Below are 24,422 nucleotides of genomic sequence, written 5' to 3' on the forward strand. Positions count from 1 at the left end.
GTATTGATTTGATTTTTCACACACTCTTCTAAATAATTTTCATGTTCCATTTAGCTTTAAATAAACAGATGAGCACACAAACAAAAGCAAAGCCAATCAGAATGAATGGAATTTTGGCAAAACTATATATATATTATATACATATTAATATATAGTATATATATATATATATATATATATATAATTTTTTCCCACCATCCCATATCTTCCAATCCAGGAACATGGTGTATATTAATGCATTCTGCTATTATTTTAACATTCATCAGTAACATTTTATGGTTTTACTTCATATTGATCTCATACATTGCTTGTTAGGTAATTTCTAGATATTTATAGTATGTAACAATAAATAAAACTTTTATTCTACCATATTATCTAGTACAATTAAGAAAAAACTGAGTGTCTCTGAACATTTATACTCAACCATTTTATTTAACTCTTTTATTGGATGTGTATTCACCTAATCAATCTGCATTTGAGTGCCTATCCCATGCTGGGCATTTTCCTACAAGGGAGTGCTGGGAGACACAGTCGGGCACCACACAAATGTTGTTAAGAAACACCTTTTGCTGTGACACCCCCTCCCCGCCCCCCATAGCTCTGAAGCGAATGAAGCTTTTGTTTTCCACACAAAACGTGAAGCCCAGAGTAGGCCGGCTGTTCGGGGCTATTTTAGTGACTCCACAGCGCCGAGGTGGATTCATGAACTTTTGCTCTGTGCAGCAGGCACTGCCTGACCGCTGACGCTCCCAGGGTTCTATCTGCAGTCCGAGCAGGCAGAGGGGCAAGGGCAAGGGCACAGGATGAGAGAAGCCTGAGAGCTGAGCTGACCTCCACGCCCTTCCCAGCTTTCCTGGAGCCCCATCCCGTGACTTGCGCTTATACTCACGGGCTAGAACTATGTCACATGGCCACATCCATGTCCAGTAGTCACATTACTGCTCTCCCCAATCAGAATTCTTTTAGTAAGGAAGGCAGGGTGAATTCTGAATAGGCATCTAGCAGGCCTGCCATGAGAAAGACAAAATTCTTGCCCTTACAGAGATGTTTAGACAATTTATAGCTGAGTGCCTTGGATTTTTTAACAACTCCGCCCTTCCTTGAATCCCTTCTTTACTTAATTTCCTGCTCACTTCACTGGTGACCTTATTCAGTCTCACGGCTGCAAGGACAGCTATATGCTGGTGACCTCCAATTTACATTTGCAACACAGTCCCCCACCCTGAACTTCAGACCAAAAGAGCCAGCTGTCTGCTTGGCACCTCCACTTGGGTATTAATGGGTATCTCAATTTACGTAACTTGTCCATAGTGAGCTTCACGAAAACCGTCCTGCTGTGGCCTCCTTCCCCAAGTCCGGAGATAACAATTTCATCCTGCTGGTTGCTTAGGCTAAACCACCCTGAGACTCCCGTCTGTCTCACATCTTACACCCAGTACACTGGGAAATCCTGTTTGGTGCTACCTTCATCTTCCCACTACATCCAGAAACCCACCACTTCTCACCATTCCAACCACTGACATTCCAGTCCACGCTCTGTTATTTTATGCCCACATTTCCGTGACAGCCTCCTAAAATCACTGTCCACATAGGTAATCCTTCCTTAAAGTCAGCTCCCCGACACCCTCCTAATGATCTTGCCCTTGTCCCCTACCTCTGCTACTTATTCCCATGACTGCCTGCTCCTTAACCTTTGAAATCACCCAAAACACTGTAGTTTCAAAACACCCTACTTGTGACAACTGCACTTTTCCACCCATTATGTCCTCTATCAATCCCAATCTCACCTTCTTCCAATGCCATGAGGACCTACAATCCATTAATCCAATACATTTTCACTGCCCACTCCCCCAGGTCCCCTTACACCATTACTTTTCTTCTTACTGAGCTTAAATTCCATGGTCAACACTTCCTTTGACCACGTGCCCTCAGCTGCCCTGCCCTTCTGTATCGCCCTCGTTTGGCAAACCCCCAAACCTGAACTACATCTTCGCATACTCAGGACCTGTGCCAACACAGCTGATGTGGCTGAAGAAAATATATAACAGATCCTATGTTCAACTGATCACTCACCTGAAGTGAAACAATGAATGCTGCCTGGAAATTACTGAATATATTGTTTCCCTAGGCTTTTCCCTTTCTCATCCTTTACTTACCTTTTCCTTTCTTCTCAAACCCCCAGCTCCTTTCCCCCCAATCTTTGGTGTCATTTGATGACGTGCCTTTATATTTCAATGTGAAAAACAGAAGCAATCCAGAGAGACCTTTCACGAGCTCCCAGCACTGTATCTCCCTACCTACCTCTGTGCCCATATATTCGATCATCTCTCTTGTTGTTATGGATGAACTCTTACATTCCTATCGTGGACCAATCACTTGCGTCCACGATAGGATTCTACCTGATTCTACCTGAACTTGTCCACCCAGGGATATCATCTCAGTAATTCTCCTGTGTCAAATTTCCATATTTTACCAGATCATTCCCATTTGTGCGTATTATTATTTTTTTCTGACATACATACACACAAATTGTCTCTGGACTCCTTTTCCCCTTCCAGCCTCTGTGCTATTTCTCTTCCTTTATAGCCAAAGCCCCTGAAAAGATGGTCTATGTTCACCATCTCCAACCCACCTCCTCCTACTCTCTCTTAGACCTGCTCCAGTAAGCCTCTCACCCCTACCGTGGATTGAAAACTCTTGTTAAGGTCAACAAAACACTCATCGTAGTTAGCACAGGTCATCTCTCACACCTCAGTCAAAACCCACTGAAACATTTTTCTGACTAGATCAATCCACCTATTAAATGCTGTCACCATTATATCACTTATCATGGTTGTAATTTTATATTTTTATGGGATTCTTTGATTAATGATACTTCTTTCCTCAGTAGACCCTAAGCTTCATAAGGGCAGGAATAATGCCCATTTTTCTAAACTTGGGAGAAGGAGGCCCCGAGAAGTACAAAGATACCAGCTCAAAGGCACACCATGGCTTATTGGTAGAATAGGGATTAGGGTTAGTTGAATACACTGACCACCAAGCACCATGGTACATTCTGGGGTTAAAAGAGGAATCAGACATGCCCCTCTTCTCCTAGCACAGGCCTTCCAGAATCTCCACCATGTCAGGCTTTTTGCAATAGATGTCAAAGCATTATGCTGTGCACCTGGAACTAATAAGATGGTATGCGAGGTATGTCCAGATAGTATCCAGCCATGTATTATAAAAATAGAGACATTCATTGAAGAAGATACGAGATACAAGAAAAGTTGTACATGGGACAATGATGCCTTAGTCTCCTTCAAAGCGGGCACCTTGGGGCCTCAAACTGTTCTCCCAGTCATCATCAGCTGCCCTGTTGTATTTTCCTGAATCTCATCAATGGTCTGGAATCTCTTCCCTCTCAAAGGTGATTTTAGTTTTGGGAAAAGTCAGAAGTCACAGGGCACCAGATCTGGGCTGTGTAGTGGGGGAGTCTGAGTCACCTGAGCGTTTTGACATTTCACCAAAACAGTCTGCACGAGACATCATGCATGAATGGGTGCACTGTCGTGACAAAGCTGCCAATTACCAGTTGTCCATAGCTGTGGCCTTCTGAATCATCTGAATAGTGTCCAGAGGAATGTTCAGGTTTAATGTAAAATTTGATGCAGATCTGTTGCTCTACTAGCTCAGTCATTTTCTTTCTTTTTTTTTAAGATTTTATTTATTTATTTTTAGAGAGGGAAGGGAGGGAGAAAGAGAGAGAGAGAAACATCAATGTGCGGTTGCTGGGGATCATGGCCTGCAACCTAGGCATGTGCCCTGACTGGGAATCGAAACAGCGATGCCTGGCTCACAGCCCATGTTCAATCCACTGAGCTACACCAGCCAGGGCTAGCTCAGTCATTTTCAATGCTAGGGCCACACAGTACACATACTCACTCAGCAACATCTACTGCCGCCACTGACTAGCACAGTGAAGTTGTCATTGTTCACACATGCGCATTCCAGTCCACGCTCCTTGGCTGCCAGGTCGCACTGATGTTGCACAAACTGTTCTCACAATATTAACAACGGCTGGACTTTTTCCAGACTGACCTTGTATGCCAATTACATCTAAAATTTAAAGAAGCATTTATTTGAAATTACATTGCAGGCTTCAAAATAAAACTCTTCAGATGCTTATCCCTCATTCAACACTGACCTACAAGTTATAAAACAGGAAAAACATTGGAAGTAGTGAGTAGGACAATCAACTTAAAATTACAACATGAAGATTCACTGCTAGTCGAAGACTAGCAAGCAAGCAAGCAAGCAAGAAAAAGCATTTCAGAAATGAAATTGTTAGGGAAACAGAACTTGAGTAATACTTTTAAGGAACCTACTACATTAAAAAGATCAATGTCCAACATTTGGAAGGTTGTATATATTTTTTAATTTAACTTTTAAAATATATTTTATTGATTATGCTATTACCGTTGTCCCAACTTTCCCTCTTTGCCTTCTACCCAGTACCCCCATTTCCTCCAGCAATCCCCCCCAGTTCATGTTCATGAATCATGCATGTTAAGTTCTTTGCCGTCTCCATTTCTTATGCTGTTCGTAACATCCCCATCTATTCTGTAACCACCAATTTGTACTTCTTAATCCCCGCACTTCCCCCCATTCCCCACCTTCCCCTCCCAGAAGGGCAAAGTGTCAGGCAGAACTGTCAGTAAACACAGCTCAATTTACCACTTTGTAAGTGACTTACTACTAAGGTGGTCATATGATTTATTATTCGAAATGGGGCACTTTGGAAATAAAAAGAGGCACTATTAAAAACTGTGCCAGGACACTGAGTGTTTACCAGGACTGTCCCAGGCAAAAAAAGCAGGATCCATCATCGTCTTAGTAACCATCCTCCACTTACTACACACAGAGAAAGCCAGCATCCCATTCAGTCATACCAGCGACTCCGCTCGGCTAATCATCCACAGCAGCCCAAAGGGACGAGACACTAGCCCAGCCTAGGCCCCACTGTATCATTTGTACCCCAAACGGGCATGCTAATGCTTACCATCGCCACTGACTGAAGCTAAAGAGTCACTTGCTTTATCCACTTCTTTGTCTTGCTCTTTCACACATGATCTCTATTCAGTCTTTAGGAAGGCCATTTCTCTCCCAATCTGAAGTTCAATCCTAATGCTTCAGAGAGAATATACCCTTCTGTGCTAAGCTAGGTCAAAGAGAAAGTCATTCTCCAAATTTCCAGAGGCTCCCCTCTCCCCCCAAAGCACAGCTGGTTTACATGAAACTTGTACAAGTGTGTGCCACGCCTCCTTCAATCAAAATGACTCCTACGGCACTCGCTGAAACATCAGAGCAAAAACAAGGTCACTGGCCACAAAACTTTATTGACATGATCAATACATTTATCCATCTGAAAATGCTTTGAGCCATCCACTGGAGGGTTACAAACGTATCAGGGTCTGTTTTACAGGTATATTTTTGCTAGGCTTGGCAGGAAAAAATCATGAGTCAAATCTAAAAAGCCTGATTTTAAAAAATCTATAAAAAGGAAGAACTAAAGACTGTACAAGTCAAATCAAGAAGACAATTCCATACAAGTCCAGCAAGACAAAGGAGCAAGTAGAGGTGAAGGAATCTCTTATACAAAATGTGAAAGGAGTCCAGAAGGTGAATTACAAAAAATAAAATCTGAGTCAGAAAATCATCACCACGTCAAGCCACATAAGGATGCCTATTAGTTGTTTTCTTTAAAGGGAACAGGTATTGAACTCTTAGTTTTCTATTTATTCAGAAAGAAAAATGGCAAGTGTTTGGAAAGTACTTCTGATATTAAGTGAATTCTTTCTCATCTCCTACTGAGAAGTCACAGACACCTGACTTGTTCTTGCCAGTCGGAAGAAGCGGGGAGCCAAGCGTCTGGCCTTCGGCGGGACACTCACAGCACCCGAAGGAGGTCCAGGGTGATCCGGGAGCGGGCCGCATCGATGTTGAGGACCTGGACTTCCACTCTCTCTCCCGGGCCCAGCCCAAGGCTCCTTCTCTTCTTCGTTTTAGACAGTTTTGCTTCTGTTATATTTCGTATAGGAATCAGCCCTGCTGTCCCCACTCCTATGTCTACAAAAATCCCAAATAAAGTGGCATTCTCAACTTTGCCTGTAAGAACTGTCCCAACCTGCAGATCTTTCAAGGAGACTATGCTTCTCTTGAAATCGGGTTTAACAAAATCTACAAGGAAAGGGAAAAAAGAGATTCAGTGTAAATAATAAGGTACTGTACTTCCCAGACACAACACTCCTGAGTGAGTAAGGGTTTACTGCATCTCACTTATGTGCCCAGACCAGTGTCAAGCATTCAAGGGGGACACAAAGGAGCTGAAGGCACAGGCCGGCCTCCAAGAAAATGCATCCTAGTTGGAGACACAGCATTTACACAGTAAAAATGGTTCAAGAAAATTTACTCAAAGGCTTTCTTCTCCTTAAACTCCATCTTGCTAACATGTGAATATTAGAGCTATATTAAGGACTGACTCTTATTTTCCTCTTTATGAGGAGGTGATTAGAAAATGTGTGTCCAATGGATACACGAGGCTAAATCAGCAACACTGACAAAGTAAGACCGTTGGAGACAGAAGATGGGGGGATTCTACCCTGTGCCTGGATTCTCAAACTCTTAAAAGCTGATACAAAGTCCATCAACGTTTGGTCAAATGTGTATGAAATTCAAATGTTCTCTGGTCTCACTCCCCACCCACCCCCCACAAATTTGGAGCTCAGGAATTAATTTCTCTCCATTTTGAATATATGTAATATATATTCAATTAAAATTTATGGATTCTTGATGATCTATGGCTCAGAAACCCAGACCAGCTAGTACCTAGTCTTTCTTCTTTTAATCCAAGTCATCAGACGGTTCCGGAGCCCTAGTATCATCTCTCCCCGGCCACGCACTGCCGGGCGCTACAGACACAAAGGCAAGGACCGGAGTCCTCGGTTCTCAGGCTCCTCACAGCCCTCTTTTCTCTCTCACCCAGCCTATGTTTCTCCGTTCGTTACCACCACCCCCCAAATGGGGGGCATAAAGCATGCCAAGGAATCATTGTGGCTCTAGTTAAAACAAAACAAAAACAAAGGTTTTACGAGGGAGAAGGTTAGAACTAACATTTTAAATGGGGCCTTTGGATTATCTCTGGATTCCATTTATCCATGCTCCTCTCCGCCCCCTTTCCTAGGATTACTGAATGTTGATTCTAGTAACAAAGAACACATTCTGTGCTTGGATCTCCTCTTACTAAGACCTCATTTTCCCCTCCACCCATTCCATTTCCTTTTCCTCCACAGCTGTTGGCTTTATCCTGATTACTTGTTGAAGCTATCCTTTACATTTGTATTAACAACTGGTCACCTCTCTGTTCCCCTTCCCCAGCCCAACCACACTGAAATCAAGATTTTTTACAAACTCACCTTTTTCCTGTAAAACAAAACAAAAGCCCTCTTTAAACCTCAAATCTCATTTTCCTCATAAAATAGGAATATGCGAACACTGGAACTGATTCTGTAGAATTTCACCTGACGCCAAAGCAGTGAATTCCAAAAGCAAGAAATTTACCGTAATGTAACATTACACAGGGCGATGGCTGCGTCAAAGCCAAGAAACTCGGTCACTGATCAGCAGCAGAGGTAGGATGGTCTCTGAGGCCCCATAAGGATTGTTTTTATGCTGGAAAACTATCCTCCCCACTTTTTCCTGTCGAGGTCCAGCTGGTACAGATTCCCCAAGGGTTCCTGATTAGCTGCGTTGTTTAATTTTGTGTGGAAAATTAGAGTCGGGAACTACTTAACATGTTCCCAAAGATAGCCTGGGCCACTGACAAATCAGAGAATCCTCCCGGCACCGGGCAAACCTGAACACGGTGTCTGGCCAGGTGCAGGTTCAGTTCCCCCTCACCAGGCTGCTTATGATGGACCCAGTCACGGGGACCAACTAGCAACCAGACTGTCAGTAAAATAGAACTGTGTGGCTGAGAAACCAGCGTGAGAAGCGTGAGAAGACAGGGTGAGGGTGCGAATGAGGCACCAAGAAGGGAACTGCTTTTGAGAAAATGGGGAAAAGAGGTGTAACATAAGCACCGTAGTGCAGAAACATCCAAAACACTATCTGCCCCTCCAGAATTCGACTGTCTGCTTTCCCTGTTGGGGATGTTTTCAAGCATTAAAATGAAAAATTCTCAAACATCTTGAAAACTATGACTTACACAAGGGCATAGGCCAGCTGCAAAGTGTGTTTAAAGAGACCTATTTGAAATTTCACTTGTCACAATAATAAAAACTGCAGTAACTATTAAGCTCAGTCCAGAGCCCATGCGTATTTGGTTTCAGCTCAACCAGGGGCATCGCCAGATGAGGGTCGCTACTGAGCTACTTGTTACTTAATTGAACCATATGATTTGAGAGTTGATGTATGCCCTGAGTCCACAGTAACTGCACTGATAGAGCAATGAGCATCACAACAGGAAAAAAGGACGGACAGCTCTAGGGCACATCCGCCAGCCTCCCAGGGCAGCGGCCGTTGGCGCCCCCCTCCAACCCCACGCTGTCTGACAGCCACTGCTCTACCGAGTACTCCTGCACCCAGACACTTTGGATGGACCACCCAGAGGCTTCTACGTCTACATCTTTGGTATTGCTCTTGCTGTTTTTATTTTATTTTACTTTTCTCCAACTTAAAAAAACATTAATTTCAAACTCACTGAAAAGTTGAGGGAAAAGTACAATGAGCTTGCTGGCTGGGCGTGTTTTTATATCCCCTTAAACCTTTTCAAAGACGCATGTCCAATGACCTCAGCACAGCCTAACCCAGAATGAAAGGAGGGGAGCCCTGAGCACAGCATCATAAAACGGGTTATGAGACAAGTGCAGATTCATTCAAACCTCAGGGCTTCCTATTCGAATTTCCCTGGGAAACCGACACCTTCATTCTTTCTCCGCGGGTCACTGCTCTCAACAACTGTGGCCGTCACACTTCCCGCACCATCTATCTACCTGCGCTGAAAGCTGAGAGCACTTTTAATTAGAAGGAAAAATCAACAGAGAGATAGGATCTTATTTGTTCAGGGTGTTCACTGACACAAAATCCAGGAACTCCGACGGCTGTAATTCAGGAAGAAGATTCACTTTTCAGTTTGTGAACTGAATGCTTCACCTTGGCCTCTGGTTCCTATGAGGTTAAACAGGTTTACAAAAAGGCTTATGAAAAATGTCTGCCGCCATGCATCCAGCAGCACGTGGATGATGCATTTAGAAAGTAAGCCGGGACGAGGACTCTGGAGACCTGGTTTCTAGCTTTGGGTCCGACACTCACTAACTGAGATGACTTTGAAGGAAGGTCACTGCTTTAGTCTTCTCACGCACAGGATGGGAGAATAAATCTGTGCCTGTGGCACAGGACTGGTGGGAGGGCCACAGGTGGCAATGTGAGCTATGCAAGTGGAGGGTGTTATTATTCAAGTTCAATTGTTTACCTGTCCGAAAGTCAAAGCTTTCAGGCTGGCTGAGTCCGTCTATGATGATCTGTAAGGTGTGTACTGTTGTTTGTAACCTTTCTGCAGTTTTCTCTATTCCTTCCTTTTCAACGAATGACTTTATTTTTTGCTGCATTTCAGGCTTTCCAATCTCACACGGTATCCCTCCAATGAATGATAAAAACCTGCAGAGGGGAAAAACGCCCAGCACGTTAATAATGTTACTTATTTTCTGATTTCCTTACACAGGTCACCCTAACATTCAGTCATCTCAGTCTACCAGGTTTTGTTTATTAGAAATCTGCTACGCAGCCCACGGTGTCCCAGACGGACCACCTGGGGAACACGGGGCAGAGACGGACTTAGGCTCTTGTGCTGCTTTCCGGTGAAGCCCCCGCTCAGAATCAGCATCAGATACATTTCACAGTGTAACGTGTGTTAGAGCTCAGTGTCATGTGTATTTCCTAATTAAGGACACCTATATTTACCTCATGTTTCCTAAAATTTGAGTAGAAAAACATATTTGAACTTAAATTACTTTATATCAACAATGAATTGATTATATAAAATTCCAGCAAACTACTCAACAAGCACTGCCAGTTTTGACAAATGAATCACTCTATTTTTTACCTTTGTAAAATACCCAGGATGACCTGTGCAAGCATGCTATTGGCTTAATGATTCTCAAATTCCATCAACAGTCAGGCCTCACATGGTCCAATTGAAATCAAGTACATTAAGTATATTCAGCATCAGCAGGAAAAAGTACAGCAGGGGATATCACAAAGAAAAACTACATTTCTTCCAAAATGGAAGTGATGGAAGCAAGTAAGGCTGCAATTATATAACCTTAGAATGAACATTATCTTTATAAACTTTATACATTATATGCCTGCAATATTTACAAAATACAAGTATCTGCCTTTCCCAATTTCCCTTTGCTATGTTTATTACTTCCCTTGTTTGAACAGTTAGCTCAATTACTTAGCTTTTGGAGTTCAGTAATAAGTTAATTAAGAAAAAAACCAATGAAAGGGTTAAGATGCTTTTTCCCTCAATCTCATCTGAAGACTGGGCTGTAGCTCACTTTCTTGATATTCCTTGGCTGGGTATTTTTCTCCATCATTAAGGTTTGTTTCCTATGATTAATGACACTTTAAAAATGTCAGCACAGCCATCAGACAGTGACACTAATGCCCTCAAATCCATTCCTCTAAGGATGTCTTGGGAACACAGGAAGGGAAAAGGGGGGTGTTGGAGGCCACGAACAGAAGCGGGATGCAGCCCCTCTGGCAGGTTGCTGCACCGTTGCAAAGGTGGGCCCGTGGCTCCCAGTCTTCTCTGCACTGCTCTGTCCAATCAGAAGAGGCCTCCTCGGTGACAGTCGGCACCGATAATCTAAAGTCTGGGGGGAAGCTCTCTCACCTCTCAGTTAACCATCGAGTCTCATCGGCTTGAAATGTGCAACCCTCTTCCATCTCTATAGCCATATTGTTGGTCAAAAACAGATTCTCCAAAATCTAAATAATTCTTTTGAGAGTATATTTTGGTTAATTGTCTAATGAAAAGACCAAGGACTTGGTGCCTGGTCTCCTTTTTTGGAAAGGAGTTTCCACCCAAACTGGTGGCCAGTCAGATCTACCCTATTAGCCCGTGGTCCTGTGGTCCATGGCCTCCCCGGCCCACCGCAGAGGCAGCCAGCATCTGTGAGTGCTGATGGATGGGCAGCAGCACACACGGGCCGTGCTGACGGGGAACAGCTGCCGAGGCTGTGACTGACGGGGCAGGTAGTACAGACAGCCTCTGCCCACAGCCGACTTCCTCGCTCAGCTTTCTCAGCGATGCGCGCCCTGCTGAGCAGGCTTCCCTGGTATTTACCCTGCTGTCTTGAGTGCTCTGCTACTGGCTACTTAGCAGAGTATCTTTCAAATCCCCAAGACTCCCGCCCACAGTCAACTGCTAAAGTGCCAAAAAAGTATATTCGTGAGCTGGAAATCTATAACCTCGAGTTGCATTTTATAATTGATAAAAGTAACTATACGGCAGAGACTTCCCAAAGCACTGTACAAGGCTTGGTCTCAATAACACAAACAGTGGCTCAAGAGGCTTAAGGCTGTGTGTGCAACTAACTGCTACCAAAGGCAATTCCATGCAAAGAATTCGGTTTATAGTGGTTGCGGATGTAAAAAGAAGATCGGCCTGTCTAACCTGAATGCGTATTTCATATATCATGTTCATTCTCACGCACAGAGGCCTGAGGGCACTGGTAACTGCAATCAGTGGCAAAGGACCACATCCTGCTCTCAGCTGATGCTTTGAATTGATCAAACCTATTTTTAAATGACGATGGAATGAAGTCAAGTGCTTTTTAATTGTGAAAACTTAAGTTACAGCGGGGCTGCAGGAAGAGGAAAACAGCACACCGGAGGGGAGAGGGACTGCGGAGTGAACCGGGAAGAGCACTCGGGTCACCGCTGCCTGGCTGGACTTCCGACACGTTTCACTGCGGATGACGGGAAACAACGGTTGATGCTCAGCAGCCGCCCAAACATGGGTTCTTTAAATACCTCCCCAAGTCCATTCCACATGTTCTGAATTTTCACCCTAGGACTGAGTGTGATAAGCAATATCCAAACCAAAGTTTCGTTTTAGAAGTAAGTGTAATAAGTAATATTCAATACAAAGTACTTTGGGGCTCGAAAGCGCGGTATAAAATGCACTGCGCCCCACGATGCCTGCACGCGGAGCGCCAGCGGGCGCGCACTGAGGGGGAAGCGCGAGCGTCAGGCTGGTGCTCGGCAGACCTCCTCCTTCAGCCCCGGCGAGGACCCTGAGAGGCAGGCATGAGTCCATACAGAAGAGGAACAGCGAGGTTCAGGGAGGTTAAATAATGTTCCCAAGGCTGTGCGGCTGTTTTCACTGACTGGAGTTTCATGCAATACATGGCAGTGCGTGTCTTTTTAACTGCAGTTATGTCAAAAGTGGAACTGCAATATTTAGTTAAACTATAAATAACAATACTTTTGGTAACATTTCACCAGCACAATTTAAAGGCACACTGGTTTTAAACATTAGACAGTTAACGTTGCTAAGTCCCACGAAGACGTTATACAAATGTACTTAAACAGACAATTCTCTCAAAAGTCGGTGAGTTACTAAAGTCATACTTTCATTTTCTCCTCTGTCTCTGGAAGGCTTTTTCAGTTTGCTAAGGACTACTGCCTGGGCTGCTGTTTTTATTTAATATGTAATTTCACCCATCTTACTTAAAGTAAGAAAGTAGCGTAAGTGCAACAAATGAGCACATCGTGTCCCTTTAGCGTGCATCTGCACTAAGTTAGATACAGAACCTGCCGCAGAGACCATGCTTGCTCCTCACACAGAACGGCACACAACCTGCAAGTGCTGATATCTCCCACAGAAACTCGCTACAGAGGCGCTCCAAGTCTTTGTAAGAATTTTTTCCTGAAAAATAAATCCTCAAAATTCACATGAGTTCGGATATAGCCATTCAGTTTTATGTAATCACTTCCGGCATAGAGGGACAAATTTAGGAGCCAGCCCAGGCTGCTCCATGTTTCTTGGCTGTTTAAGAAACATGATACTCCACAGAGTGCAGAAGAACCATGGCGATGCAACACCGTCACTTTAAAATCGACTTAGTGTTAGCCTGTGTGTGGGGGCCAAACACACAGGATTCATACCTCCACAAACTCCATGCCACAAGGGCCAAGATCTCATTGTCATCTATTCTTAACGCTTTTAAGAGAGACTTTTATACTTGTTTATTTTTATCCATCAGTTTTACTCAGCTTTAAAGGAATTACATCAATAAAACAAACATTAAATTGCAAGAACAGCCCTGGCTGGTGTGTCTCGGTGAACTGAGTGCTGGCCTGAGAACCAAAGGCAGTCTCTGGTTCGATTCCCAGTCAGGGCACACGCCTGAGTTGTGGGCCAGGTCCTCAGTTGGGGGTGCCCGAGAGGCAGCCACACACTGATGTTTCTCTACCTCTTTCTTCCTCCCTTCCCCTCTGTCTAAAAATAAATAAATAAAATCTTTAAAAATAATAAAACAGTTGCAGTAGCGTAGTCCCTTTAGAAATAAACAGGTACAGACAGACAAAGCAGGTCACATGTAATACTGGTAGGCATCCAGTGATGCACAACGAGAGCTTATGCTCTTGGGGAAGGCCTGCCCTTCTAACTGTGATTGTCGATTGAACAGTGGGAGGCAGATGACAACTCAGTAATAGTTTGTCACACTGAAAACCAAAGATACTATGTATTTTTAAATCTGTTGCACTTAATATTAAAGACTGACTATAAATTCTAAGGCAACAAAAGAGAAAAACCTGCTACTTTTTTTACCCCATCCACGGGGAGCGGACCTCACACCGGTGAGCAGGGAGCAGTGCCGGCTTTGCGGAGCGCACCTGTTGGTTCGGTGGTGGGATCCAAGGGACGGCAGTGTGAACTGCACCATAACCACCGTCAATGAACCTTCTCAAACTTCTAACCTCTTTATTAAACCGAGACCCTGAACGGAGCCAGAATCCTTAAAAATCTTAGCTGGTGCAAAATCCATGAGCAATGGTAAATTCAAGTAGAATGCATTTATGGAGAAGCCCCCAGAGCCACCTACTGTGCAATAGAAGCTAGTGGGTAAGTGAGGATAATATTTAAATGGCTTTTCTTAGTACATAATCAACCACAAAAAGTTACAGTGAGTCATTTTTCACAAGAACTTACAGCTGACTGGCTTTTTAAAATTTACATGCCAAAGACAAACTTTTAAAAATTGTAACCCTTTCTGTCCTGGCCAGTGTGGGCTCAGTTGGTTGGAGGGAGTATCATCCCATGCACCAAAAGGTTGGGGGTTCGATCCCTGGTCAGGGCACACACCTACGTTATGGGTTCAATCCCCGATTGATGTGCATATAGCAGGCAACCAATTGATGGTTTCTCTCTCACACTGATATTTCTCTCCCACTTCCTCTCTCTCTAAAATTAATAAATATACTTTTAATTTAAAAAATAAAAACAATTTTAAAAAATGTAACCTTTTCAGAAAGAGCAATGGGGTTGCTCTGACAGTCCTTACAGATTTTGATCTGTGGGTACAGCTTTAAATGGTGTGCAGCTATCTGGGCAGCGGTGGGGGCAATTTTAGCAGCACTGGCTCAGCACTGTTCGGAGTCTTCGGGGCACCTCCTGCATCTAAACACACTCCTGCCTCTATGAAAAGCAGCGGGGGTGGGGGGGGGCGGTGGGGAGGGTGGAGAAAAAGCCTAAGAGGAACTGAAAAGGATAAGTTACTAAAGATTAAGGAATACAGTCTGTCTTCCAAAAAATTTAAGAGTATCAGACTGTTATCTGCTTCTAACTTCAGAAGAACTTACTAAATGTTTCCTTCTTTTTGAAATTTATACATGTATAGAAACTGGATACTTGATGCGTGTTACATTAATTGTATGTAGAAGAATGTATCCTTAGCAGTATTTATGTGGCTCTTCCTATTTCAGAACCACTTGTAGATATGATATACTGTGTGATTATAATATAATTAAAATTATAATTAAAAAAACCAAATGTATATACATCTAAGAGAGCATAAGTATGTATACACAAAGGGGAAGGTATCATGTACTGAAATGCTGTGACTGCTCTAAAGATTTCTATAATCCTGTTTTAGGAATTGCATTAAAAATAAATCTATAAGTAACAAAGGAAAAATAGTTCTTACATTTTAAGAAACAATCTCCCCCCTCCCCCACATAAAAAGAACCAAAAATACTCCAATAACTGCCCTGGCTGGTGTGGCTTAGTGGACTGAGTGCCAGGCTGTGAACCAAAGGGTCACCAGTTCAATTCCCAGTCAGGGCTCATGCCTGGGTTGTGGGCCAGGTCCCTGGAGCAGGGGGTGGGGAGGGGGTGTCAGTGCGAGTGTGAGAGGCAACCACACACGGATGTTTCTCTCCCTTTCTTTCTCCCTCCCTTCCCCTCTTTAAAAATAAATAAATATAATCTTTTAAAAAATGCTCCAACAACCCAATATTACTGAGCTTGATCACCCTCTTCCCACTGTCTCTTGGCTGTTTTAAACTCACACACCACACATCCTCAAATGATAAAGATTTGCTAAAATCAAGGCTCTTCAAAGGAATGTGCCAAAATGCTGGAGCCAACTGAGAATGATTTAGAAAAGCGCACCCAGATTTCTTCATTAAGTATTTGCTTACGGAGGAGGGAGACCTGTGATGACAGTAGGCTGGAACAATCTCCCACTTACATCTGCTCTTTCAGAGGCAGGGTTTTACATGCAGGTAAACAGAGACTCTGAGAGAGGGTTTCATTTCATTTTCTCAAAAATTTATTGTGGCTGCAGCTTTGCAGACAAGCGAATCAAAATCCAGGCAAGGTGACCTGTCCAAAGCGACATGGCTAAGACCGCAAGGCTGTATAACAAGGTAAAAGTTGTCATACATCACATCTTCATCAGCACTCCTCACCCCTTTACTTTGGGGGATTTTTTTAATGCACACAGAAAATTTAGATCCCAGATAAAAATTTGGCACCCAGGACCACTGCCTGGGAGCAATTTATTATTTTTAAAACCAAATTCAAAAGGAAAAAGTTTGGCTCTGTTTGAGTTACCAAATAAGAGTTGGACCAAATTAAGTTAGTGGTTTCAAAGGCTGCAGACTCTCTAACAGCTCAAAAACACTGTTCAGAATTCATATAATTTAATTTACTGGCTGTAAAGCCATAATGTGGATTACTGCCTGCGAACAGTTGAAAGAGAAGCGCAAATAGAAAGGTGGAACCCAGAAACACACAGGCTGGTGACGGCAGAGCTGAAATGAAACAGCTCCGACGCGACCAGGGGACGCAGCCGTGGATCAGGGTAAAGGACGTCGTCCTCGGGAAACAGCTTTTCACTGTGGATTCCATCCTGTCGAGGAAGCCTCCTTTCCCGAAATGGAAAAATGCCTAACGTTTGCCATTGCCATGCATGCCCTGGGTGTCCTCCGAATGGGCAGAGCCATCTGTACTCCATGGGGAGAGTGTGCAGTTGAGGTCAAAGTAATTTGCTTATGGTCACACAGAGAGTCAGAAGCCAGGCTAAGATTAAAATCCATAGCTGGGCTGGGGACAGGAAGGAGGGAGGGAGAGGGAGATAACAGAGACTAAATCGATACCCTACTGAGTTTCAGGCTCCAGACTGAGTGATCTGAACCTGAGGAAGAGACGAGAGGAAGGGCAAATACTTGGGAGATGTAAGAGACTGAAGCAAGTGTGGCTTTGCGGCTGGCCTGCCGCTCCCTCCTTCCTCCTCCACTGGGTTCTCTTCCATCATCTTTCTCTGGGTACCATAAGCAAGAGACCAGCGCTTTCTCCAGGTCCACAACCCAGTGTGCACAGTAATTAGCAATGTTAAATGACTCAAATTATATCTAGATCTCATGGCAGAATTCTTTCCCTCTGGGAGACTAACAGTCATAAGCCACCCCTTCCTCCTTTTCTCTTAGGCTCAGCTCGACAGCTCCTCCTCAACCACAACAAAACCAACAGCAACGATAATCATGGCGACAACAAGAAGCTTTTTGTCCCAGGTGCTAAGAATTCTATTGTGACTCATGTAATCCCGCCAGATATGTACTGTTATTATCCTCATTTAACAGACAAGGAAACTGAAGGGCAGGGAGGGCAAATAACTTTCCCAGATTTGAACCCAGGCAGGCTGAAACTACACCGACTCAGGATTCTTAAACTTCCTGGGGTCCTCCACCAGCCTTGCTCCGTGTGCGTGTGTGCTGCCATGGCACAGGAGACCTTCCCTACCGCGGCCAATTCCTAGGAACCCCACCGCCTGATCATCTGACCCCCACGTGGGCAGATTCTCTTCATCACTTTTCTCTTTTGTGAAGTGTTTCTTCTGGAAACTACAGTAAGATGTTTTCGTTTTTATACTAACAAGAAAAAAACCTCTTTTACTAATCTATTTATCATCTTTAGATTTTAGATTTGACCACTCTTTTATGGTGTTGTGTTTCTTTATGAAAAGACAATCTAATATCGTTTAATCATAGCTCCACAGAAGTTAATATAGATAACTACTGATACACACCCTAAGATATCACTTATCAAAAAGCCAGAAATGATTCTGCCTTAATTTTCATGTCTGAATCTGCCAACTTTTGTGAGGCAAGTCCAGAAAAATTTAAGATCTTTCAAATTTGCAAATAATTTCTTAGGTCTGTTAACCTAATCTTCATTTATTTTACAGCATTTTTATTTAGGTTTCATTTCAGGCCCGGTTCCTACAAAGAAACATGTTTTTGTCATCGCGGAGTTAGCTGGCTGGGAAGGTAGAGTAAAGCCGCAGTGCATTGTGGATGTGGGGAGGTGTGCTGGACACACTCGGCAGGCTCCACTGACTCACCCCTCAGGAAAAGTACAAGTCACAGGGCTTCAGGGTCACAGTTGAAACTACGAATATTAAATCTGCGAATGTCATTGCGCTACTGCTGTTGTTTTGTTTTGAAATAAAGACAACAATCTAAACTTTTTGCATTACAGCTACTTATTAACTAGAAAACTTCTTTCCTTTCTGGGCAGAAAGCTAAAGTTGGAAAGAATGTGATAAAACCTCTGAAAGCAATTCTGAGAGAAGAGTTCAGAGAAACTAAACCCTCCAACAGGAGGGAGGACGAAACACACCGAAATGTGCTCACTCCCTGAAGGGCTTCCGCACGCCCGCCAGTCCGTCAGGCCGGTCTGACTGGAGCTGTGCGGCCGAGAGCGAGGAAAGGCCGCCAAGAGGACCCCCGCCCCTGCTGTCCCCCAACTGCTTTCAGCCCAGGGGCACCAGGTGGGCCCCTCTATCTCACCACAGAGTCCTTGTGTATCTGTTGGGTTAATTCTACTTTTGTTTTTCCCCCCAGCCATACTGAGATATAAATGACATATAACATAATATAATTTTAAGGGATACAATATGCTGATTTGATATGCTGATGTAACTACAAAACGATCACCACCATATCATCAGCAAACACTTCCACTGGGTCACATAATTACCATTTCTGTGGTGAGAACACTGAAGATCTACTCACTAACTTTTGAGTATATAATACAGTGTTATTAGCTGTAATCACCACGCTGTATATATATCTTTAGAACTTATTCATCTTACAACTGGAAGTTTGTGCCCTTTGACCAAATTTTTGGTCTTAAAAAACTAACACAAGTTTTTATATATTAAGAATAAACACTGCCTGGTTTTTGTAAGGAAGACCCTCATCTCTCCAAGTATACTATTTTGTTGAGTTATGTGATCACTTCTTTCCCGAGCTATATTGCAAATTAATGGCTCTTGTGTAAGGCCATACAACCCCGAATGCACCTGATCTCATCTAAAGTAATGGTGTTTACACACTCTGGAAACATACTTTTCAACATTGACTGCAAGGCTCAGTAATGGGTACATCATCAGTAACAACGGAAATATCACAGTGCTACTATCACAGTGCAGATATTGACACAAACCAACTCCTTGATAATATACTTGCCTAGTCTGGTAGAATGGTATTGCATGTCACATTCCTGCTACACAGGCTGCTAACCAATTCTAGAAACTAGTCTTTTAAAAATTTCTCCCTAAAGACTGTAATGGAAATAACAATTAAATACTAGCTAATGCTTTATCAAAATGAGTGCCAAGAGACAGTCTTGACATTAAACTCCCTGGCATTTCTCAAGTTGAATCAAGAACATAAGAACTTTCAAGCTTAACTATATGGAGTGAATCAAAGTCTTAATGCAGCAGATTCTTTGGGAGCGGGCCAGGTCTCCCTGTGACATGTACAAATCAGCATAACATGCAGCACAGAGCACCGCCTCCTGGCACCCTATTCAAGGAAAAGGGGAAATCGGATACTTGCCTTTGGCTCTCTTGATCAACCAAAATGGTGGGACAAAAACAAAGAGGCATGGGGGAGTAGCAACCCCTAAATTATGTCTGGGCTTCATTCTACTCATAACAAAGCAGCAATTTTATTCCTGGCCCATATTACCCAACAATGAAATCACTCACACATGGGGACATCGTGACAATTTCTGGATGATGACAGCAAATGGTAAGTAATCCTCTTTCATGGTCTGTCTCTGTTTTCTTGTCTGTAAAATCCGGGAAGGCTGAGCTCTGAACTTAATACTCTGTGGAGGCATGAGATTCAATGTGGGGAGGTCCCCAATCCCTTCAATCCACAAGGGATTCTGAAAGAACTACTCACTCAGCATGTGGGACAGACACCAGCAGAAAGAATGATCTAGATGTTCTATCAACAGTTCTGCTTACACAACTTCCTCAGCCAGTTTAGACTACAGAAAAAATATTTAGTTTGAAGTAAAGCTAGACATTTCATTTTGCTCCTTGACAATTGAGATGGTCAAATCCCGAGTAGTTCTCTTTCCTGCTGTTCTTCTATGTAGCCATCTTTCCATTTCCTAATTCTGTCATTTATTCTTTCACCAAACAAATATTGCCATATCAGTCTGTGTTAGAGGCCAAGGAAAGAATAAACCAGATTCACAAGACGCTTCCTGGAGCTTGCAGCCCACAATCATAACCAACCTTAAATTCAATTGCCACCAGCCTAGCAAATCGGGTATGGAATTTTGAGATGAATAGATGAGTTATTCTGTCAATTCCAGCCCTGGTTAATGAAAAGACAGTAATGCCATTAACCATTCATTATGGGACGAGAGAGAAAGGCCGAGTCCTTTTGATTCTTTGTCTGTCTTGTTTTCGCATAGGGCTGTGAGGAGAATTGATGTGAGGAGCAGAGGGAGTTACAAAGGAAGGGATAAAAAGAGGATACGAGTTTTGCTTTTACATACACTGAGTTTGAGTTGCAAAGATATTAAAGAGAAAATCCCTCTCAGGCGAATGGAAAGGGAGAGCTAGAGCTGAGGAGAAAAGCCTGGACTGGAGAATTGAAATGAAGCGTTGGGATGATCAGTGGAGAAGTGCCAGATAAAGGGAGTCACGTGAGTGCATATGACCACCCAGTGCAAGAGGAGAAGGTAGCAAATGTAAACAAACAAACAAACAAACCTTGAAGACTGTCTGCATTTAGAGGGCCAGCGAAAATCGATTAAGAAAACAAGAGTTCTGGAAGGTCAGAAGGCTGATGGTGTCAAACGTGGCAGAACGAATCAGTGGTGTGAGGATGAAAAAGGCCCTGGCTTGGACGATCAGGAGATGGCTAGTCGAAAGAGTGACTTCAGAAGTACAGAAGGATGGAGGCCAAATCCACCAGGCACTGGGACGAGGCAAGCGGGAAGGATTAGAGGCAGGGTATTCTTCTGAGCGTGGCAATGAAAAGCAGGAGCAATGAGACAGAGATTCTGGGGGAAACAAGAGGAAAGGTGGTGCTGCCTAAAGCTCTCAGGGAGTGGAGAGAGGGGGACCACCACATAACACGTCTGCGGGGCACAATGAGAGGAGCAGCTGGGGGAGACACTGAAGATACAAGAGTCATGCAAGGCATACAGTTTTATAAAGCTAAAAGACCTTGCTCCTTTAGCTGTCACCACCTCCTCCTCCCCAAATGTTTACAGAGGCCAGGCAGTGACAGAGAGACCAGGACAACGCTGAGGTGGAGTCCTCGGCAGCCTGTGAGAAGCGAGGGTGGGGAAAAACCACACAGAATCACGAGGTGGAAGGGCAGCTGAGGAAGTACGGGACCGAGTGAGGAAAGACACAGAGACAGTCGAAGAAAGGGGACTGCATGGCAGCGCTGGGTTTTCTTAGTAAAGCACTCAGGTAAATGTGAGAAGACCCTGAAACAAGTAAGAGATTTAGAACAAAACAGCTCCAAAGGACTGCTGAGAGAGTATCTATCTGTAGCAATAGGTTTCTTCATCCTGTGTTCCCCTTCGCCTTCTATAATACCGATTCTTTTACTATGTTTTTTTAAATTGGCATTTCCTAAAGACCTTGCACTATTCCTTTCTCTCCCCCCCCACCCCCCACCTCTCTCTTAAAAACATCTCTGGCAGAGATGGGCACGTCTCTGGGGTGAATATGCCATTCCTGCTCTACACCCCACTCCTCTCCTGAAGTGAAAAGGTACCAGTATGATCATTATCAAGCTGCTTATTTTGAAATGCACACACCTCATTCTAAAAGACATAATGAAAGGGAATTCTTTTTAATGCAAAATTCAGGAAACATCACATTTGCAGCAAAACAGCATAAAGTTCTACACACTCTAAGTGAAAAATTCATTTCCTACAGATCCTTTAATAAAATAAATAGGCAGAGTTTCCTTTATTGGAGGAGGTAATGCTTTCTCCAGAGGAAGGAGAGTCTAATTTCAGCCGTGTGATGACAGAGAGCCACACTCGAAGCCAGCATGTTCCAGATACTCGTTTCCTTCTTTCTCTCACTCTCTTTTTTGTTCCTTAAGAGGCACACATAAGACAAGTCACAATCCTCTTGCTACTTTTCTGTGCTTAATACATACTGTCTTTAAGGGTATGATACCCTTAATCTGAAAGCCCATTATGATTATATTTAAATCTGGTTTCAAAATAGCCTTTTAACTGACCTGGTTAAAAGTTCAGGCAATGGAGCACCACAGATGGGGGTCAAATCTTGGTTCCATCAGCTGAGTTATGTCAGATAACTTACTGTACCCAGCTGACATTCTGAACTGTACTTAAAGAAGTGGGAACAATAATAGTAGCACCTTATTAGATTGCTGGCCAGGTGACTCAGTTGGTTGGAACATCATCCCGTATAACAAAAGTCTACAGGTTTGATTCCTGGTCAGGGCATATACATACATTGTGGGTTCGATCCCCATTTGGGGCATGTACAGGAGAAAACTGAAAGATATCTCTCTCTCTGTCTGTCTTAAAATCAATGAAATATATCCTCGAGTGAAAGAAAAGAACTGCTGTTGGGTTTAAACAAGATGATGCTTCTACAGTGCCTGGCGATGAGGCAGTACTCAATGAATTGTTTTTACTGGACTATTAACTACTCCCCAAAGCCTACCTGAGCTACATTTTCCTGTCTTTAACTCTTTAAATATCTCTTTTCCAATTTCTGCTGGGTGAAAGCCCCAAAGACCTACCCCAAATGCCACCTCCTGCATGAAACTTTGTAAGATACTCTTATATGGATATGACCTCTTTCTCCTCTGAACAACCATGGGCTTGAAAAAGAGCTGACAAATTACCGACCTCTGCTGGGGTTATCGGTAGGCAAGTCCTGCCCTGCTTGGGAAGGCTCCTTGAGAGCATAAGCCGCCTCGACTCATGTTTATGTCCTTCAGGCCCCACCACAGGGCTTTGCATGGTCTAAGTGATGGAAAAAACCATAAACAAGGAAACTCATAGAGTAAAAAATAAAAATCATAAAAAATATAAAAAACTGGGGATCACTGAATTAATCTTAGAGATCAGAGATCTTAAGACCAATTTACATAAAAGCAAGAAAAAGGACAGGTTTACTTCACAAAAATTACACATTCATAGTTCAAAAACATGATAGCATTGTAGACAGAAAGAAAAGGCAAACACACTAGGAAATAACTGCAGCCCATACAACAAGCCATTTTAACATTTAATAGAAAAAACAGTTTAATAGAGAACCCATATATGTAAATAACACTTTTAAGAAGTCTTTATAAACAACAAAAATAGTAAAAAAAAAAAAAAAGTAGACACAGTGCACAAGTACCCGGCCTCTAAGAGACAAGGGCACCCCCAAAGTGCACAGAGTGGGGCGAAGCCATTGGCAGGGCTTTCTATGCTGCACGTGCAGAAACTGACTTGTGAGAACTGGCAGCGACGTCCCGTCTGACGGGAAAAATTAGAGATCATCAGGCTTGGACATTGCTGGTGGCATTATAAAACACCATGCTCCTTGGCAATGTATATCAAGAGTCACATAAACTTCAAATCCTTTGGCAGAGAAATTTCACTTCTAGGAGTCTGCCATAAGGATCATTACTAGTACTACTATCAATAAATTACAGTTCAATCACATGATTTAGCCTTTTTAAAAAAGGAATATTCAGGAACCAAAAAAAAATGTGCTTATATCAGAAAACAAACAGAAAAAGGCACCTTCTCATACAACACTAAAAATATCATCACTATGAGACCCCAATTTTGTGTTTTTAATACTAAAACAATGAGAACTGTGTGCTAGAAGACCAAGAACGTGGCAACAACACCCACCCTCGCCACTCCCACTCAGCACAGCTCCAACGGTCCTGACCATTGCAGTAAACAGGAAAAAGAAATTAAAAGCATGAAGATAAAAAAAAAAGAAGAAAAGATTTTATCTATTTGCTGACAGCTTAAAAAACTAGTGAGTAAAATTCAGCAAGGGTGTAGGACACAAAGTTACTATCGAGATCAATTATATTTTTACATATTAGCAGCAAATTAAAAAACTGTTGAAAAACATAAAATAAAAATGAGCACAATGGAAACTAAAAAACATTGTGGAGAGAAATGAAAAAACACCTAAATAAATAAAAAGGCATAATAAACTCATGACCAAAAAGACTTAATAAATATTAAGAAAACATCAACTGTCCCTATATTCACCTACAGACTCAGGGTAATCCCAAATCATAAATCCACCAGATTTTTTTTTGTTTTCTAATGAAAATTGACAAGCTCATTCTAAAATGTGTAGGAAAATGCTCATCATCTAGAATATTCAGAGAAATACTTTAAAGGAACAAAATTAAATGACATACTATCTGGCTTCAAGGTTTACCATAAGGTTACAGTAATCAACATAGTGTGGTACTGGCAAACAGGTCAGCGGAACAGAACCGAGGGCCAGAGGCTTCGACTGCCATCTTCAACAGTCACC

The 24,422-nt window shown here is 42.9% G+C and overlaps 1 protein-coding gene across 2 annotated transcripts in view; it reads right to left on the bottom strand.

Annotated features, from left to right (window-relative positions):
• Positions 1 to 5,357: 5,357 nt before the first annotated feature.
• The window catches only part of SRBD1 (S1 RNA binding domain 1), a 186,018-nt gene continuing 166,953 nt past the window's right edge, over positions 5,358 to 24,422 (bottom strand). For both annotated transcript variants that reach the window (XM_028516493.2, XM_028516492.2), the window contains exons 20-21: positions 9,512 to 9,696; positions 5,358 to 6,219 (exon numbers count right to left, since the gene is read on the bottom strand). In XM_028516493.2, coding sequence (XP_028372294.1) covers positions 5,930 to 6,219; positions 9,512 to 9,696 — 475 coding nt within the window. In that variant the 3' untranslated portion in view covers positions 5,358 to 5,929. The remainder of the gene's footprint in view (positions 6,220 to 9,511; positions 9,697 to 24,422) is intronic.

The sequence above is a fragment of the Phyllostomus discolor genome, chromosome 6 (genome assembly GCF_004126475.2).
Source record: "Phyllostomus discolor isolate MPI-MPIP mPhyDis1 chromosome 6, mPhyDis1.pri.v3, whole genome shotgun sequence".
Classification (NCBI taxonomy): Eukaryota; Metazoa; Chordata; class Mammalia; order Chiroptera; family Phyllostomidae; genus Phyllostomus; species Phyllostomus discolor.